We start from the raw sequence: 14,882 nt of genomic DNA on the forward strand, positions 1-14,882 counted from the left end.
AACAGGTGATTTCCTGCCAAGTCAAATACAGAGGCTACTGTTACTTTCTGTTTTCAGTGAGGAAGGCCCCTCACCCTATCAGAGATGGCTTCTGTTTGCAGTTCACAAAGCTAGTGAATCTTATTTACATAGAGTATTTTAGCTTTTCAAAGTGCTTTTACTATCATGAGGTTTCATAACAGTTGCATGAAACGGGAGGGTTAAGTGGTTCCTTTTCAGTAGGCAAAGAGAACGAAGCCCAAGGAGATTGGGTATTTGTTTATGGCCAGGGAACCAGAACTCTGAGATCTCTTCAACACTTGTCAAAGTTTAATTTGTATATGAATTTCCTAAGGATCCTGTGACAATGAAAATTCTGATTCAGTGGGCCTTGGGTGGGGCCCAAGAGTCTGTATTCCTAATAGGCTTCCAGGTTTCTGTGGGTCCCCCTGCCACACTGTGAGTAATAGATTAGACCATTGACCTAGGCTGGCTATTAAACTCTGCTGGTCCACTTTCCTTGTGTGTACTTGGAAAGTGCAGATGGACTTTCACATAATGTGCAGCGAAGAAAGGGATCTGGCCTTGAAAAGCATTCTTTTTTTTTTTTTTTTTAGATTTTATTTTTAAGTAATTTCTACACCCAGTGTGGGGCTTGAACCCACAACCCCATGATCAAGAGTTTCACAGTCCACTGACGGAGCCAGCTTTTCCCTTGAAAAGCAATCTGATGCTGTTCTCAGTCAAGCAGAAATGACTATTACACCTCCCTTCTCCATGTAATCCACCTGTAATTAACAGGAGGTTGTGTATAAGTAACCAGGACTGGAGCTAGGTAGAAATACGCTTGGATACTGCCAGGGTTTCTTTATCTTTGTCATTTGGGCTTTGTCAGAAATTATAATCTGTCTGAACCCCAGATGCATTCGTGCCTTGGCATCTACAGTTGTTCATTAAATGGTGCAAGTGTCAGGCAGAAAACAAACTTGCAGCGTCTTCGTGGTTCACCCTGGTCCCATGGCACAACTGGGTGTCAAGAGTTAAGTGGTTGTCCAGAGCTCCACATGGCTGCATGGATGGCCTTTTCCCAGATGGGCCCCGAGAGTCTCCTTTGCCCAATGGATGAGATCTGGTTTGGTGACCACATGACATCATAAATGCTAGTCTGTGTGGTGTGACCTTGCTGGAGGGAATTTCCTTGCGAAGAGAACAAGCTATCCCTTTCATGGACTGGATCTGGTTTGGGAGAAGCAAAGCCTTCTGGGTTTGTGGTCTGATTTGGAGAAAGGCGCACCTCCTGTGACATCCTTGTTCCTTCCTATGCTCTGGGATGGGGCCCAGGACAGAGGGCAGCTGACAGCCCCCAGGCACCTTCTCTGAACAGCATGGTTGTCTGACTCTTTCCTTATAACTGGACAGACTGGTGTGATGAGGTGGCAGCTTTCTTTATACAGCACTTTTTATGGTTTTCTCAAGGACACTCATAACGAGCGGTTCTCAAATATGCCCGAAGGACAAATACCACTGTTGACTTATTTCTAAATATCAAGCGTATCCTGAGAGAGTCCGTTTCAAAGGTGGACTGTACTCTGGTGCTAAACCCAGCCGTTAAGCAGAGGTGGCCAAGACTGGAAGTAGTTGGGGTGACTGTTGTATCAGGAAGATTATTTCACAAGACATGTTCTTACTTTAAAGATTATTCTGATATGATAGGGCCTCCAGTGCTCTCTTTTATCACTCACCTAAGGGGCACCTGGGTGGCTCAGACTTTGGCTCAGGTCATGATCTCACAGTTCATGAGTTCGAGCCCCCCATTAGGCTCTGTGCTGACAGCTCAGAGCCTGGAGCCTGCTTCGGATTCTGTGTCTCCCTCTCTCTCAAGAATAAACAAACACTAAAAAAAATTTTTTTTTAATGTTGAACTCCCTCTATGTGTGTAAAGTTGCATATTCACCTTGAGGGTGGTGATGGGAGATGAAAAAAGAATGAAAAAAATAAAAATATTGTTTCTCTTAAGGATTCTTTCTATATTCTAGCTGAGAAACTAAGCAAACAAAACTAATAAACATGGCAACATAATAAATGCTAACTGGTTCAGAGTCAACAATCCCAAAGAGTTTCTAATTTCCATAAGAGAAGACTTCATGGTGGGGGAGGGGGGGAATTTAAGCTAGACTTTGTGAAGAATAGGTAGTATTGTAATGTAGGGGAAATGAGCAAAAACAGAGCACAAGGTATTTGAAAAATGAAAGCAGACTTTGGGGGTTAACTTGGCAATGGAGAGAAGTGGGAGAGTGAGGGGGCCAAAGCTGAAAAGGTAGGTTGGACCATGTTGTGAAGTCTCCCGAAAATCAGAGCTTAAAGAGTTATTTGATTCCAGTGGCAGTGGGAAGCCATTGAAGTTTAGTAAATATTCAGATTTTGCCTTCACAGTACACTTATGGGGTTTTCTGAGATTAACATGTAATCTAAAATAAAATAAGATATTCCTAAAGAATCAGAATTACTTTCTAATCCTTGTTCTGCTACTGATTCATTATTGGTGATGGGAAAGAGAACTTCTCTAGGCCATAATTTCCTCAAATGTAAAATAAAGGGGCTACTAATCAAGATAATTTCTAAAGTTCCTTTCTGGCTCTAAAATCAATTATTTTCATTCTCCTGGTCCAGACTTTCTTCACAACAGTGAGAAAAGAAGAAAAACCTGTTACTAAAGCTTTTATTGACCTTGAAATCATAGTTTTATTTAAATTTGCAGATTTTTTCTATCTACATCCCAAAGTAGAAGTTTGTACATGGTTAAAAAAAAAAAAAAAAGTCACACATGGTTTATTCACTGAAATTTTGTAATAAAAAGAATCTACGGAGGGCACATGACTGCATTTATTTTTGGCTACCAGACTATCAAGTAAGATTTTTCAACATCACAGATGAAAATTTTAAAACAAAATACAGAAGAATATATAGCAAAATATTTGTTAAAAATGTACTCTTGAATATGTTACAGTGGATAACATTACTGATTTGATCTATTTTTGTGCTATACAGGAAACATCATAGTAAAATTGTCACTTAAATTCATTTTCAAAAGAAATTGCATCTATAAAAGGACAAGTTTTTTTCTTCTTTGAATTGGCAACATGCAAAAACATTTTTTTTCATTAAGATTTTTTTTCTAAATGCAGAAGTAAAGAGCTCATGAAAACAGAAGTGCTCTGTATAGACGTTTTGCAATCATTCCTATGGTTTCTCTAGGGTACAGTTGAGTCTGGAAACCTTGGTTCTAGTTTCTGCTCTGCCTCAGCTAGCTTTGTGAGAGCAGACACCATTTATCTGGTTTTACTTTTCCTTTGAAATACTGACCACAATTACGCTTTTCACTTTGTCTTTTCTCCCACTACTGGACTGAAAAATACCTGAGTGCTGGGACTGTTTTCACAGCTCTAACTCGATATCTGGCACATAAGTTACTCAATATTCATTGAATAAATGCGATTGGACTAAATTGTTCATGTCCTTTCCATATTTATGATTCTGTAATATCCAAGTCCTGACAGTTGAGTTTTCCCCTTCAGCTTGACTTCTAGCCTTTTACTGCTCATTCGTACTCTTTTCAAATTAGGACATTTTTCTCCTAATTCAACTTAAAGATAAAGCAGTACAAGTAGCTACAGTGGGATGAAGTTTAGATAGGAAAGGGTTCTCTAAGGGAGTTACAAAGAATTTGCTGTTGAACCCAACTCCTGCTTCTTGAAGTTCTGGTTTGCATCTAAAACAGTAAGTTAAAGGTAGGTAAAGACAAATCAAATTTCAAAAGAATTTCTAATTAGAAAATTTGATGTTCTAAATTTCAGATGCTCTAAGAGCAATAAAATTTTGATGAACCTCCCAAGAACATAATCCACCTCTACAGGGTCCTCCTTTATGCCAGCAAAACACCACAAACCTCAGTAAGAGCGACCACCCTGCAGTTGAGCACACACACTTCTTCCAAGTAAGTCAAAGCCCATTACAAAACATCCTGTTACAATGAAAATCTTTCCACATTCTGGAAGCCCACTTGGTTATTCTGAGCAACATTACATACAACCCAACAGATACAGTGAAATCCTGAACAACTCCTTGAAATGTTATACCTAAGTTACAAAGCGTAATTGGACACAATGTAGACAACCCCCAACAAAGCATCATCATACTATGTTCAACACTGGATGACACCAAATTCAATTGGGAAAGGGAGATCAAAAGAACTGTGATTTTTCCTCGAATGAGACTTCTCGAATGATGAGATGAGGGTAAATCTTAGGTGGAGAAGTATTTAATTCACTGTGCTTTTCATGTTTTCCTTTTTTTAAATTTTACTTTTGAGGGCAGGCCAGCGCAAGTGTGCAAGCAGGGAAGGGGGCAGAGAGAGAGGGAAAGAGAGAATCCCAAGCAGGCTCTGCATTGTCGGTATGGAGCCCAAGACAGGGCTGGATCTCATGAACCATAAAATAATGACCTGAGCTGCTATCAAGAGTCAGCTGCTTAATTCACCAAGCCACTCAGGCACCCCTATACTTTTAATGTTTTTCTTGCTACCTATTTCCAGTTATAAATTTTTAATCTGAGTCTCTGGGTACCAGTTCTTTTAACTCAAGTACAACATAATACTAGGCATTCTTTAATTTTCTATTAACTATAAAAAGTACACTCAGATAAGAAATCTGTAAAATCATTTCCTTTCAGAAGGAATCAAATATTCTGGGAACTTTATTTTTAAAGGATAAATCAAGACATAGCTTTCATTGACCCAAACATGCATAATCCATCCTTAATATAAAATGTACTCAATTAGGAAATCACACATGAAATACAAAAGGAATGCAACTTTACATATGTAAAATGATTGCTAGCTGTAGCAATTTAACAGTCAAATCAATAAAGACATTGTACAACTTAAAAAAAAAAAAACAACAAAACCCTAACATCTTAAAGCCAATTATTTATAGTAAACCAAGGGAAATTTTTATACGGAATGGTTTGACTCAATGCAAAGAATAAGGCACCTGCTATAAATTTAGAACAGTAACTTTCATTTTTAAAGTTATAATAAAATAGAATTAGTCAATCAAGACACTTGCTTCATAGGGAAACAAGTGTTTATTTCCTGGGTGAGAAAGGCAGGTAACTGCAGATAAAAACCTGCTGGCCCAAGGTCAGCTGATTCCTTCCTTTCCTGTTTTAGAGTAGTCAAGTTCCTAAGCATCCTTAACTACTCCTCTCCCTCACTCGTCCCCTATATTGAGGGGTATCAGAAACTCTGAGGTTCACAATGTGTATGACTAGGTACATTTCCCTTCTGTTCCTCTTAAAACAGCTTATTTTAAAAGAGATATCCTGAGGCAATTAACAAAGCAAACAAGCAGCTTTCTTTCCAATTCATTGATACATAGACACCTCTCAGGCTTTTTTTTTTTTTTTTAATCAAGTTATGGCTAAGTAAACAGCCAAAACTTACAATTCTCAACAGTATCAGAAAACCTAAAACCTGCCTTCTCACCCTTACCATTAGTAAAAAGAAACTTTGATCAATCATAACCTATAAAATTATACAACAAAGGGAAGACTAAAGACTGATCCTTATCAGCAAATCCATTTAATTCCAGATGGCACTTTAGTCTGATGTATCTAGTGCCCTACCAAAATTTTAATCATAAACCCAGAAAATTATTTCCAAACTAAGTAACTTTTTAGTTGATGTGCCTTTTTGGTATTAAAAGTGCTATTAACGTGCTAAGATGTCTTATGGCACATTAGACTCATCAGGATGTCCTATTGAAACATCCACTTTTAGTAGTATTTTTCCCCAAAATATTGTCTAGCATAGTAGACCCCTTTGATATATTAATTATGGTAAAATCAACGGTGACATAAACTTTCCCTGACTTTACTCCACATGGTAGCTTTTAGTGAAACTGAAGTTACTGATTAAGTTACAAAATGCTCAACCAAGTTTTCTTATGGCATTTTACATTAGTATAACTACTCATGCAAAATCCAAGGTAGTGTAATAGAAATAATATTGTTAAAATAGATATTGTAGCTATAAGCATCTCCTTTTATATTAGGCATTTAGAAGCTTTTAAAAAATTTTAGGTGCTAAAGATTATGGGAAAACGAGGCTAACTGTGTAGTTGTTCCATTTATAAGCACTTTATTACAGGACAGTGACATTACCCTATATGGGAGTGTGCTTTCAATTCAAGATATAGTAATAAAGTGCCTAACTATATAAAAACCATGACTCCAAATTTTAAATTAAACTAATTGCATATACACATTAGGGTTAACAAAATCTAGACTCTGTCTACATAGATTTAATCTAATTATCTATACTGGATAGGGTTTTAACAACCACATTAAGAAAACTTACTCTTTACTGACTGAATAAGTAGGGTCCACTACTATAGCTTAACAATCAAATTTTATTGCTTTATTCATGTGGTGCTTTTGCAAGGCACTGTGGTATGGACTAGAAAACTTGGAATGACTCATGGAGAAACCTTGGAATGACAAATGAAGGATGATATGAAAAGTCATTCTGAGGCAGGATGCTTTACTGAATTGTTTTTAACCAGGGTATCAAACATCAGGAATGAGTTCAAGTTAAAATTCACAGGAGAATGGAAACATCTTAAGGTCAGTCACTTCACATGCCCATCCTGATACTTTGAATAATCTGGAAAATTGCTGTAAAAAGAAAGAACAAATGTTTTAGTAAGCATGCTTTGAATTAAATAGGAATGACAACTGGCAAATATTCATTAAGGTACTTCATGATAATCCAAGAGCACCCTTAAAATTACTTGCAAATGCTATGTAACTTCATTGAAGAAGTGACGACAAGCCTACCCTAATAAACCAATTCAATGTCCATAAGTTATTTTTTTCAGCTTTTCTGAATTCTACGTCTAACTGTCCAAGAGATTTTGCAATACACAATCATTTTAGAAAAAGCTTAAAGCACCAAAGCAAACAGGTTTTTCTAGCATAGAATTATTTTGATTTATCCCCAAAATATTGTGTTCTTCTAAGGCCTGGCCTATAATATAACCATGTTTCCTCATTCTCACAAAGCTGAAATTGAATAATCTTTAGGTTACATAAATTGCTTGGCTCTTGGCCAACTAGTAAGTTTAGGAAGCAGGCGAAGTGAAACGTTTAAGAGAAACCTCAGTAACTTTAGAATGTCAGAATATAAAAAACAGAAACAATATAAACAGTTTGCATATCGAAAAAATAAATGAAAAGAAGAAAAATATTCTGTAATCCATTTGCAGAGGCAGGAATCTATTACTTTAATAGCAGGCTGACCTGATAACTTATTTTTCCTCCCATATGTCAAACGTTTCTTTAATTAATCTAAAAACATTTGTCTCCTACACTAAATTACCAATCAGGTACATTTCCTCTATACCCAACCAATTCTTCGCACGAGCTTTACTTTACAAAATATACCCAATTTTGCCATAAAAACATTAGATTTTGGGAAGAGTTAAATTCAGTTCAACGTCCACATATACATCATGTTCCTAAGTTTTTTGCAAATACATTCATAATATGCTTGCAAAACATTCTAAATTCTCATTCCGTGAGGTTTTTTTGTTCTGGTCTAAATTTCTTCCAACTTGATCACTACTAACTGAAGACCTGACCTCCTTTTCTGATCTCCTGTGAGCACAAATCAAGCTATGAGAAGTTTCTGGAGCACCACCCTCTGTGCATATGTGGGACAAGTAATTTGGTTCAGGCGAGAGACACTTATGTGGAGCTCCCAGCAGGTGGGTTGAGAACTACGCGGGTAGGATTCACCACTGATGGGTCACCACGTCATCCCAAACCCGACATCCAATGCCCTACCCGATGGTAGCCCCAAAACACTTACCAGAACCACAAACGACAAAAATGAAGAGAGCCAATAACCAGGGTCCTACAGACGCCTTCTCTTCGGGAGCATTTCTCTGCAAAAACGGAAAGTCCCATTTCAAATGCAAAAACCCAATCCGATCCCGGGCTCCTGCAGCCTACACCGCGGGCCAGGTTTCCAGGTCCCCTCACAGGTTTGCCCTCCGTTCCCGAACAGCCTAGCTTCAAGCACCCACCTACCCGAATCACCCTCCCCCCTGCCCCGCCCCGCCAACTTAGCGTCCAGCTCGTGGCCTCGGGCCTGGGGAGAACTCGATCCTAGGACCCGGGCCTGAACCCCGGCTGCGGGACGGACGGGCGCCTGCTCTTTCCTTACCGAAGTCTTGGCGACGTTGCCCCGCTGGGTGATGTTCTTGCTGTGCTTCTCGTTGGCCATACGGATTCGCTGCTTGGCGACCATCTTCACGGCGCCACCACCTGCCTCAGCCACCCCTTAGACTCGCTAGCTCGCCTCCCCTCGGGCCGCTGCGACGCTCTGGTCCCGGTGCCTGCGCTGCCGGAGCTAGAAGGCTCTCAGGCGGGGCGCTAGCTCCGGCCGCTGGGCCTGAGCGAGGCGAACTCGGGTGCCGAGCGCTAGCCGGGCGTCGGGCCGCCGACTGACGACGCCGGACCAGCCGGCCGAGAAGCGGGCACGCGGGACGACAAGCAGGCCGCCGGGATATTCTCGCGCCGCCGCTCTGGCCGCCGCCGGGAGCGTGGAGTGAAAGAGGAAGGAAACGCAACGCAACAACCGAGCAGCGCTGCCCGTAGCCTCGAACTACTTCGGGTTCGGCTGCCAACGTCAGCACTGGACGGACTCCGCCCCGCGGAAGTGCGGACTCCGCCTGCTGTAAAAGAGGGAGAGGGGAGGGCAAAGGCAGGCGCACGAGCACTAGTCCCGCCCCGCAGTGCTCTTTAAAGTGTCTCCCCAGAGCTGCGCGTGCGCGTTCAGACTCCTTTTTCTACTGCCGTCTCCCACCGGAAGTGAATTGGCCCCGAGGCTCGTGATACCGGAAACAGCTATGCGCTGTCTCCACGCCTGTGGAGACGTGTAGGGGCCGGGTTTGGCCCTCGTGAACTCTGACCCCAGCGCATGGGTTTCTCTTTCCGGGACAAGATGGCGCCGTCCACGCCACTACTGACAGGTGAGTCCTGAACGAGTAAGAGACTTTTTCAGAGCATTTTCCTCTTGTGTCTTTGCTCTTGGGGATTACCCGAGAAGCACTGGCGTCTGCTCCACCTTTCCTTGTGGACTATGGAAGAGCCAGAGGGCCTTGTGGGTTGGTTGGTGTAGCGTGGCAATCGGAAGTGAGGCCCCAGCCTCTGGGCTTCAGCATTCCCCTCCCTTTTGCCCGTCCATCATTCCTCCCTGTCGCTTCAGATTCCACTGGAGTTGCGGACCAGAGATAAGAACAGAAAGTGCGGGTTGAATTTGTTACCCCGGGTCTGCAAACACGGGTTTTATACGTACTCTTATATGGTGACAGATCTTGTTGACAGAAGTCATTGAGTTCTGTAATGAAGAACAAACATAAACAAATGGCTAGAATGCGCACACACATTAAATACACCTGAATTTAAGTAGTACCAAATTCTGTGCTCTTTGCTTTAATGAAATTAGTAGGATCAAATAGAGTGGAGCTGTGGTAGCGTAGGTTTAAAGTGATGAAAGTGTGGTCTGGGGTCGTGGCAGTGAGCATTATGGAAATGATGGCGACGTTTGATGTTGAAGTGTTTATGAGTATTTTAGAATCTGATTATTACCGGATTCCTGAGATTTTGGATTGGAGGCAGCGTTTACGATTTTATAAAAGACAGTTAACTTAGTCTTGGACTGTGTCCGGGAAGACTCTGGGTTAGGGTAATGGCTGGGATTCTCATATGAGTATCAAATAGAGGGGAATTGGGAGAGAAAAGAACAGAGGCTTTGATTAAGCCATGGATAGCTTATAGAGAAGGAGAAACACCATTAACAGAAAGGTCGTTTACTTTTGAGGAAGGGGGTTATGTCCCCAAACTTGAAAGGAACATTAGAAAGCTTTTGCACTTTTTGCCATTCTACATTTTAAGATCTTTGTTATTAAGCACCATGACTGCTCATATCAATCTGGCTACCGCAGTTCAGTCATCAAATATTTATCAAATAATGAGTATAATTTGTAAGATAATATGCCAGACAGATACTATTTAAAAGGCATAATTACATAACTAAATGAATTTTTTTCTCTGGCTTCTTAAAAGTAACTAGTATGTTATTCACAGTTTTGGAACACTGAATGCTTATTTGTACTCTAAAAAAACAGTACATTTAAAAATCTGATAAATTTTCTATCTGAAAGTAATGTAATATTGTGTGTTAATTATATACAAGTAAAAAATTTAATTTGAAAAAAATCTTTACAGGGGCTGCTCAGTGTTTACAGGGTAAATTCCATCCTGTTTAGCATAGCATGTGGAACCCTTCATAATCCTTGAAAAGCTCTTTGCATTCATTTCTTTGCTCCCCACTCTATTGTGCTCCATCAATATTGGACTGCTTACAAAACCCTTGAAAAATCTACTTCAGTCTAGGACTCCTGGTCCTCTTGATTTGGCTTACTTTTCATCTTTTAAAATTCATTTCTGGGGCGCCTGTGTGGCTCTGTCAGTTGAACGTCTGACTTGGAGTCAGGTCATGATCTTGGGGATTCATAAGTTCCCCAAGAACTTGGAGTCGCTGCTGTCAGCACAGAGCCTGCTTTGGATACTCTTGTCCTCACTCTTCTCAGACGATCAGTCACTCCCAGGCTATTTTTGTACTTCATATATACTTGAATTTTTTTTTTTTTTCACGTATCACATAGGTTAATTATCTAGTTGTTTAGATGCTTTTCTGCCTTTCTAGACTAAACTCCTTGGTGGCAGGGCACAGTTTTCCTCATCTCGGTCTTCTCAATACCAGGTACAGTGTGTACTAAACAGTAGACATTCTAAATGTTTGATGGAGGAATAAATTAATGAAGCATAACCACTTCATTTATAGTCATATTAACAAAGTGACAGTTTTCTTACAATGCTTAAAATTAAGGACGTGGTAAGAGCTTAAAGATTAGCTAGTCAGTCTATCCCTCATAGTCTCATATTCATAGAAGCCCTGAAAGATTAGGTGGTCAGATTCACATTGCAAATTGGCAGAATTAGAATTATATTGAATCATTCAACTCCATGGTCCATTTTTCTTTTACATGAACACACTAATTTTTAAAAATTGTTAGTATAGGTATTTCAATCAATAATAGATTTTTACTTGCAAAATTTTTTTTTAAACTTAGACTTACAGGATTTTGGAGTTTGGAATAATTTGGACATTGTCCAGTAAGTTTTGTCAGTTGCAACTTTTTTTAAAAAATTTTTTTACATTTATTTATTTGAGAGAGACAGAGCACAAGTGGGGGAGGGTAAGAGAGAGAATGAGACACAGAATCCAAAGCAGGCTCCAGGCTCTGAGCTGTCAGCACAGAGCCTGATGTGGGGCTCGAAGTCACAAACCGTGAGATCATGACCTGAGCTGAAATCGGATGCCCAAACAACTGAGCCACCCGGGCACCCCTGTCAGTCTTAACTTTTCACTGAAAATGACAAAAAGCCAGAGTAGGTGATAAAGGGAGTTTTCTTTTTTTTTGAAACTCATGTAATTGTAAAGCTTCAGTACGGCTACACCCAGGTACTCACTTGACTCCAAAAATGTTTTTCTTTATCCCTAGGCTCTTGCTTTCTTTTCAATTAAATTCATTCTTAGGCTAACATTCTCCAGGTTTACATTCAACTAGCTCACAGCCCCAAAGGAAAGCACATTTTTTGCTAGTCTCAATGCTGGCTGTTTTTGGCTTGGCTTGGCTGGATCTTGTTCATCTTTGAATCAATATTTAATCAAATCACCAGGACCAAATTATAGTCTCAGTCTTGGATAGTTCCCCCTGGAAAATTAGAGTCTCCTAGAAGGTAGGACCTGTGTCCATGCCAGGCATGTAAAACAGTGGCCCTTGCGTGAAACCCATATGTCTAATCAGCTTGCCTGGTTGAGGCCACCATTGAGATAATTGATTCAAAATGGAATCATTTTCCTACACTGATAGGTACTTCAGTGAATGTAAGGGTTGGAAAAAGTATCCCATTGTAATGATCACCATATCCCTGGTACGGGATCCTTGTTGTTGAAGCCTAGTAGTTTTCTCATATTGAGTCAGCCCTAGAGCAATAAATGGCATATGAGTATCTATAAAGGCTAGTAATCTTTAAAGTTTTTATTTATTTATTTTGAGAGAGAGTGAGCAGGGGAAGGGCAGAGAGAGAGGAGGAGAAAGGATCCCAAGCAGGCCCCGTGCTGTGCAGAGCCTAATGCAGGATCTAACTAAAGAACGGTGAGATCATGACCTGAGTTGAAACCCAAGAGTCAGACGCTTAACTGACTGAGCCACCCAGGCACCCCAAGGCTAGTAATTTTTTTAAAGATATTATTTAAGTGCAACATTTAATGTGATTGTTTTAAAATAGTTTTTCTTTGTGAAACTCTGGCATTTATTTGTTGCTTTACTGAAAAGAACTGTTCATATTCTAGATTTTTCTTTCTAATAGAACATATTTCCAGATCCCCTTTGATTAACAGGGGAAAGTCATTAAAAACAGGGGATCATATCAACTCTCAGTACACTATATTAAACTATCTCTACATTGTATTCACTGTTTCATATTTAGTCACTTCTAATTAAAATGAATTTCTCATTAGAAAGTAATATGTAGAAAAATTGTTTTAGTTACTGAAAAGAACTTTTGAATCCATATTTATTTTGCCTTTATTAACTCAAAATACAGTTTATGTTGTTAAGAATCTGATTTTGTGTGTCTTCTAATAAACTTTGTATACCCATTTATTCTTGTAGAAGTTACTCAAACTGATTAAATCCAGTAAAATACCTTAGTGGTTCCAAAACGTCTTGCAACACTTTCTCCTAGTTCTGCTTCTGTGTAAGGAGGTGTGAAATGAATATAAATATAAGTAGGGATTTACATGTGCGAACAAGACTGTAGTGACTCATTGTGATTTTTATGATGAATTCAATTGATAATTAGTTCCCCTAAAATAAACATATCTATTATAAAGCATCATGTACAAAGAAGGGTTGTCTAATTGAATGGGGACCAACAGTATCACCAGTTTTAAAGTAGCCCTGGTTTGTACTTTTGTCTCATGGAATTTGTTTTTACCTTAGTACATAAGTCGTGGTCTCTTCAATTTTTTATTTTAATGTAACACTTTTGCCTGGTATTCGCAAGCAAATCCATTCTTGAGAAATGTTGGAAAACGTTTTTTCCAAACTTTTGATTGGTTTAATTTCTTGCCATATTGTGAACAAGCACTACCAAAAATGATGGTCTTATAAAACACCTTATATCTTGATACAGTTTAAGACTTACAAGAAGTTGCAAAACAGTAAAAGGAGTTCCCCTGTATCCTTCACTTAGCTTTGTATACTATCTTACATAACCATACTACGTTATCAAGACTAGGAAATTAGTGCTGGCACAGTAGTATTTACTAACTTAAAATCCTTATTTGGATTTCACCAGTTTGTGCGCGTATATCACACTAAGAAATTTTGTCACATATATAGATTTCTGTAACCGCCACTATCGGAATATAGAACTACTCTATCATAAAGAAGATGCTACCCTTTTATAGTCAGAATCCCCTTCGAGCTCTAAACTTTGGCAACCACTGATCTGTCCTTTATCATGATAATTTTGTCATTTCAAGAGTGTTAAATAAATGGAATCATAGAACATGAAGCCTGCGGATTTGTGTTTTAAAACTGTTTTGGGGACACCTGGGTGGTTCATCTGGTTCAGCATCTGACTCTTGATTTCAGCTTAGGTCATGATCTCACTGTTTCATAAGTTTGAGCCCCATGTAGGGCTCTGTGCTGACAGTGTGGAGTCTGCTTGAGATTCTCCCTCTCTTTCCGCCCCTTCCCCACTCTGACTCTGTCTCTCCCAAAATAAATAAACTTAAAAAAAAAGAAGAAAACTGTTCTTTATTTAGAATGTGAACATGTGCATATTGAAAGCACTTGATTAATTTGACTCAAGATTTTGCTTCTCCAGAAACATAACTAAAACCAGGAAGTAAAAACCACATGAGACTGCGTGCTACTTGAGCAGGAAAGAGTGACACTTTTCACACTGACATTTCTGTCAAGTGTTGCCTTTTAAGATTTTGAGTTAACAATCTGTATGAAAGAATGTGGATTAAGTAGTTTTTGTTCCTTGCTCCTGTTCCTGTCTTAGTCCATTCAAGCTACAATAGCAAAAATACCCTAGAGTGGTTGGCTTAAACACTTATTTCCCACACTTCTGGAGTCTGGGAAGTCCAAGATCAAGATACTGGCAGATTGGGTGTCTGGTGAGAGCCTACTTCCTGGTTCATAGATAGCCATTGTCTGCTGGGCAGAAAGGGCAAAAGAGCTCTCTGGGATCTCTTTCATAAGGGTGCTAATCCCATTCTTGAGGGCTCTGTTGTCCTGACCTAATTACCTTCCAAAGGCCTACCTCCAAGTACCATTACTTTAAGGATTAAGATTCAACATACGAATGAGGGGGCTGGTAATCATTCAGTCTATAGTAGATCCTTTGGGGTTTTCCACCTGTCTTAGTTTGGTATGTAGGTATGAAATAGAAATTTTAGAAAAGGAAAACCTTGTACTGATTGCCCTGAATACCCTGAAAATTCCCACTGCTACCGTCATGGGTTTGGCAATATAGTTGCCACTTTAGTCCAATTGACCCTTGAGTAACATGGGTTTGCACCATGCAGGTCCACTTAAACATTATTTTTATTTTTATTTATTTTTAATGTTTATTTATTTATTTTTGAGAGAGAGCAAGCACAAGCAGGAAAGGGGCAGAAAGAGAGGGAGACA

At 39.6% G+C, this 14,882-nt stretch overlaps 2 protein-coding genes across 2 annotated transcripts in view; one reads left to right on the top strand and one right to left on the bottom strand.

Annotated features, from left to right (window-relative positions):
• Positions 1-4,693: 4,693 nt before the first annotated feature.
• SERP1 (stress associated endoplasmic reticulum protein 1) lies at positions 4,694-8,750 on the bottom strand. Its single transcript, XM_040480481.1, has 3 exons — positions 8,264-8,750; positions 7,907-7,982; positions 4,694-6,711 (listed from the first exon to the last, which is right to left on the bottom strand). Exons 1-3 carry the CDS (start codon positions 8,345-8,347, stop codon positions 6,671-6,673), a joined length of 201 nt encoding a protein of 66 aa, XP_040336415.1. The 5' UTR covers positions 8,348-8,750; the 3' UTR covers positions 4,694-6,670.
• A 212-nt stretch (positions 8,751-8,962) lies between these two features.
• The window catches only part of EIF2A (eukaryotic translation initiation factor 2A), a 31,195-nt gene continuing 25,275 nt past the window's right edge, over positions 8,963-14,882 (top strand). The window contains exon 1 of the mRNA XM_040480477.1: positions 8,963-9,071. Within this exon, the coding sequence (XP_040336411.1) occupies positions 9,020-9,071 (52 nt within the window). The 5' untranslated portion in view covers positions 8,963-9,019. The remainder of the gene's footprint in view (positions 9,072-14,882) is intronic.

The sequence above is a fragment of the Herpailurus yagouaroundi genome, unplaced genomic scaffold (assembly GCF_014898765.1).
Source record: "Herpailurus yagouaroundi ecotype Mexico unplaced genomic scaffold, PumYag 159, whole genome shotgun sequence".
Classification (NCBI taxonomy): domain Eukaryota; kingdom Metazoa; phylum Chordata; class Mammalia; order Carnivora; family Felidae; genus Herpailurus; species Herpailurus yagouaroundi.

What these genes read in the sequence shown, in the direction of transcription:
- SERP1 (XM_040480481.1), bottom strand. Translation starts at nt 8,347, where the DNA reads ATGGTCGCCAAGCAGCGAATCCGTATGGCCAACGAGAAGCACAGCAAG. An exon ending in GCAACGTCGCCAAGACTTCG is followed by an intron (nt 7,983 to 8,263) that starts GTAAGGAAAGAG and finishes CCGTTTTTGCAG; the next exon opens with AGAAATGCTCCCGAAGAGAA. An exon ending in TTTTGTCGTTTGTGGTTCTG is followed by an intron (nt 6,712 to 7,906) that starts GTAAGTGTTTTG and finishes TTCTTTTTACAG; the next exon opens with CAATTTTCCAGATTATTCAA.